Genomic DNA, 4,902 nt, shown 5'->3' on the forward strand with positions numbered 1-4,902 from the left:
TTATGGAAATTGGGTTTTATATTTTGTTTCCCCCCCCCCCCCCCCCCAGGTTAGTTTTTATCATAGAATCTAGTAATAAACAGCCTAAACAACAGAAATTGAGATCATTTTGCAAGGAATTTAGGCGTTTTCTTGATCGAGATGTGCGAGCTTACACTATAGTGAAATATAGAATAAATAAATAAACGCCTGAGCAAAGTTTATTTAGTTTTATTGTTCAGTGGTTAATTTGTAATTTTCAATTTTCAGTTATCAGAACATGCTTGTGATTATGGCACAGGAGAATTGAATGTATCCTTCTAACTATAATGGAAACAATTCTGGGTGGTTTCTCATTAGGTTAGCTTAATTTGTATTTAATTATTTTGCTTAAATTGGATCTATCCTAAGCTGTTAGTCTTATATTACGTTTGAAATTTAAATTGAACCAATGAGAAACAGTCGATTAAGGAGTTGGGTTCTTACTAATATTAACACGTGAGGCATGTAAAATTAGCTTTTGATTCAATAAAGTTTTTCATTGTAGTTTTCAATCTTGTGTGCTTGTTGGATGTGATTCCTTAGTGCACTATGAGTATGACTATTTAATTCTTAGGGAAATCATCTCCTTTTAGGTTTTTTTTTTTACTTTTTTCAATTCAATGAACTCTTGTTTTATCTAGTTGCTTCTAAATATCTTTTTAATGTTTTGCTTCAGTTTTTTATTTTGTTCAAATTTTATATAATTGGGATTTTTTTTGCAGTGCAAACAGTTTTTTTGCTTGTTGATTTTTCAATTTTCAAAATTTTTGTTGGTTTATTTGAATTTAACTGATCATTATAATATCATTGATGTTTTCATGCAAAGTAAGTTTTAATTATATTTAGTGAGCATTGTTCTCTAAGCCTACTTTCTTTTATATGAATTGCGAATGATATTTAATACATCATTCTAGCTGCATTAGAAAATCTAACTTTAACCATTCTACACCACTCTTGCGGGTAGAAACAATCACTTCATATTTTCATTGTTGTGCAACTATATCAGCACAACTGCAACGAATCCCATCAGAACTCTACAATTAAGTGTGCTTGGGTGAGAGTAGTACTATGATAGGTGACTTTCTGCGAAGTCCTATTGTTGCACCAAAAATTAAATGTTGACCATCTAATGATCTAGTTAGGAGAGTAGATGCCGGAGATTTGACTTATATTAAGAAAGGTAGAGCTAGACCTAAAAAATAATTGGGCATGTTGTATAAAAAATGATCTTAATTTATTATAATTAAATGAAAATATGACACTCAATAGGACACAATGAAGAAAAAGGATTCATGCAGCTGGCCCCACTTAGTGGGATAAAGGCTTGTTATTATTGTTGTTGTTGTTATTGCTAAAATCAGACCCTCACTTGCACCAAGCCATTTGAGTTATAATTCGGTTTGGGGACATGAACTTGTTTCAAACATAAAAAATTTCTTCAAAATCGGATCACCTATTTTTTATTGGCTCAAATCATGCTTTGTCCAAGTTAATGAGCTAATTAACAAGCCTAGTCCGGTTATGATCATAATTGAATAGTGGCGAGCTTGTATCAATTTGAGGTAACTTGAGATCAGATCAAAATGTTTATGCTTGTATATATGGATGCAAATATATTTTTTATATATTTTATAATTGTGGGGTTTACTTACATAGCATACAATTCTTACGTATTTACATATCTCACACCTAAGCTTTCATATTCACACACAACACTCAAACCTTAATTATCACATAAAAAATAGCAGTATCCTCCACTTTTAAAAGTAAAATACACCTTTTTCATGCATAGAATTAAAACATCAAAGTTCCATATTGATATTAATATGAATGTCTAGGTGTGAGATATGTTAATACCTAAGAATTGTGTGCTACATATATAAATTTCCCTTTATAATTACACCTGAGTATATATATATGTATGTTGAACTAAACAATTACCTTAGGAGTCAAAACCAATCAAAGATTGGAACCTATTTTGGGCATAATTCAAAGTGAACGGGACACATTCGGCTCACATTGAGATAGGATTGTGGTCTGTCTATAACCGTACTTGAATCAGCTCAAGATAACATCAAACAAATTTGAGCTCTAGATCCAAGCAGTAGCAGCCATGATTCGCTTCTCTAGCTGGCAAGTTCTTAAACCAGTTCTGATAATTTGACATTTTGTGACATTTTCTGTTTGACTTGCTGCAGATTATCTTCGGAAAATTATTGTTCAAGGAAGATCATCAAAGACTACGAAAGTTGGGGACATCATGACTGAAGAGGTAGTCATACGATATATAAGCCTGTCTGAAGTTTAAATGCTCATCTCAACTAATATCTAAACTCTAGATAGAAGTTTTTGGTAGAATGATTCTTCCTTTATTAACATAATCTGAAGAAACATTATATTTGAGATAATGAACATTGAATCCTATGCTATTTTGGACTTTAACTCTTCATTTTAATTACTATGTTTACTCCTACCACTTGTTTTTACAGAATAAATTGATCACGGTGTCACCAGATACCAAAGTTGTGAAGGCCATGCAACTCATGACAGGTTTGAGCTGAATATACCCCTTTTAGAAAGCTATTACTTCATTTTTCATTCATTTTTTGCATATGAATAATGAAATCATTATATTTAATTATTTGTTTTTTCCAAGCTAGAAATTATATTAAAAAAATTGTAAATTTCATGTATTTCATAGTTTCGTCTGGCATGGCTTGAATCCATTATTGTTTGTAAACTCTACTTGCTCCCTTGGATATAATGACTTCGTTACAACACATAAAAAACTAAAAAGAAAAATATATATACATTATTTCTTAGAACATGTTTATAAAGTTCAATCATTTGATTTGATATAGCTTGAATTCAATATTGTTTGTAAACTCCACAAACTCTTTCATGCATAATGATTTCATTTCCACACATAATTAAGTGCTCAAATAAATAGTAAATTGGTTGGAAACAAAGTGAAGAATCCAAAGATACCAGCTTCAAGCGCTCACCCTATTCGAAAAAAAAAAACATCTTTTCTATTTACAAATAAACCATAAACTCTCGAGAGGTGGTAGGTATATCAAGTTCAAAATTCTTATTGGCTATAAATACATTAAAGCGGTGTTTGGTAGCATAATTTAAATAGGACTTAGCCATAAATTTAGCATAAATCCAACCAAACATCAAATAACCGAAAATTAAATCCAAACGCTCCTTTAAATCCAATTATTTTGCATTCGGTCTTTTCTTCCCGCTTTCCATCTCATTTAACACATAAATGATTGTGAGGCGGATTTAAGAATTTCTTCTGCGGTCGCTCTAGAGCTCATCTCCATCGCATAGAGCATCGGCTTTACTAGATTTGATAAATCCTATTTAACATAAATTCATCTTGTAGCCAAACTCCGCCTAAAAAAACATAAACAATTTAAATAAAAAAAAACATCAAAATTTCTAATCAAGAAAGCTCATCTCATCCCATAATCAATTGGCAGATAATCGAATAAGACACATTCCTGTGATAAACGAGACTGGAATGATAGGCATGGTTTCCATTGGAGACGTCGTACGAGCAGTTGTAACAGAGCACAGAGAGGAGCTGAATCGCTTAAACGCCTACATACAGGGTGGCTATTAGCTGATGAAGCTTTAGAGCCATAGATGTTGTTGACAACGCTGAAATGAATAAATTTTAAGAGACGTTACTGCTGAACTGTGCTTTTGCTGCAGCTTTGTAGCCTTTTAAGCAGCTGCTTGTGCTTCATGGACTTTGTTTGTTCTATGTAATGTAAATATGTGGTGCTCCTGCTTTCTGCTTACATTTTGTAGTATTTTTCTGTATGTTAATAGGAATAATGGTTGATTTGCTGAGTGTCTGGTTTGATGTAATCTTCATTTTGTTATGATTTTTCTTTGATGGATTTATTTTCAATTAGTTTATTGGAAGATTTACATGCATACCATTCAATCTTTTATGTATGTCAGTCGTATTTATGCATGAAAAGATGTATTTCGCTTTTAAAATATGAAAATAGTGATAGTTTGTTTGTGTGTGAAAATTTTGAGCGGTATAAATGTAAAAGATGAAATTTTGGTGTTAGATATGTAAATAAATAGGAATTGGGTTAAATGTATGCATAGGGGCATTTACATACATGCCACACAATTCTAATGTGTTTTTATATCTAACATTTGAATATTCATATTTGCATGAAAACTAAAATATGGCCATCACTGACTTTTTAAAAGTGTCAATATGAAACTTTGGATGTTGGATATGTTAATATACAAGAATTGTGTGGTATGCTTGTAAATTTTCCATTATAATATTTTAATTTTAAGGAGGAAGAGGAGAATCAAGCTACCTTTTTTTTTGGATTAAGCTTCATTTGATGCTGATTTCTTATCCATTCATTCATGCTTGTCTTTGGATTTTATCTGATTTTTATATTAATTCTCTTGAAATTAATATGTAAAATATTCACATATCTTTATTGTTATTATTATTATATATTTAATTTTAAGCTTATTGTTATTTAATTTTTTTTTATATTAACATATTTTAATAAAAATTTTAAAAAACATCTAGGAAATTATATGTTTGATTCGATCTCATTGAAAAAATGTTATTTCTATTCCTCTATTTTTTTGATCATTCATATGATCTAGAAGAGAGATTTATTCTTAAAAATGGAAGTATGTGACGGTGGATAAACCGATGACTCTCTCAAAATTATAAAAAAGAAAGAACGAAAATAAGGGGTATAATAATTGAAGTTAAATATTTATCTCTACTTTAATGGGGGCTTTATAAGATATTTTACATATTTACATATATAGGCCTTCGGTTCGGGCAGCCCAAGACTTAGTCGGTCGGAGTTAGTC

At 30.8% G+C, this 4,902-nt stretch overlaps 1 protein-coding gene across 2 annotated transcripts in view; it reads left to right on the top strand.

The window, feature by feature from the left end:
• LOC110028800 (CBS domain-containing protein CBSX3, mitochondrial-like) overlaps positions 1-3,912 on the top strand; it is a 13,421-nt gene extending 9,509 nt beyond the window's left edge. For both annotated transcript variants that reach the window (XM_020730797.1, XM_020730796.1), the window contains exons 4-6: positions 2,220-2,293; positions 2,511-2,571; positions 3,513-3,912. In XM_020730797.1, the coding sequence (XP_020586456.1) occupies positions 2,220-2,293; positions 2,511-2,571; positions 3,513-3,655 (278 nt within the window). In that variant the 3' untranslated portion in view covers positions 3,656-3,912. The remainder of the gene's footprint in view (positions 1-2,219; positions 2,294-2,510; positions 2,572-3,512) is intronic.
• The last annotated feature ends 990 nt before the right edge of the window (positions 3,913-4,902 follow it).

Source organism: Phalaenopsis equestris, unplaced genomic scaffold, assembly GCF_001263595.1.
Source record: "Phalaenopsis equestris unplaced genomic scaffold, ASM126359v1 Scaffold000531, whole genome shotgun sequence".
Lineage (NCBI taxonomy): Eukaryota > Viridiplantae > Streptophyta > Magnoliopsida > Asparagales > Orchidaceae > Phalaenopsis > Phalaenopsis equestris.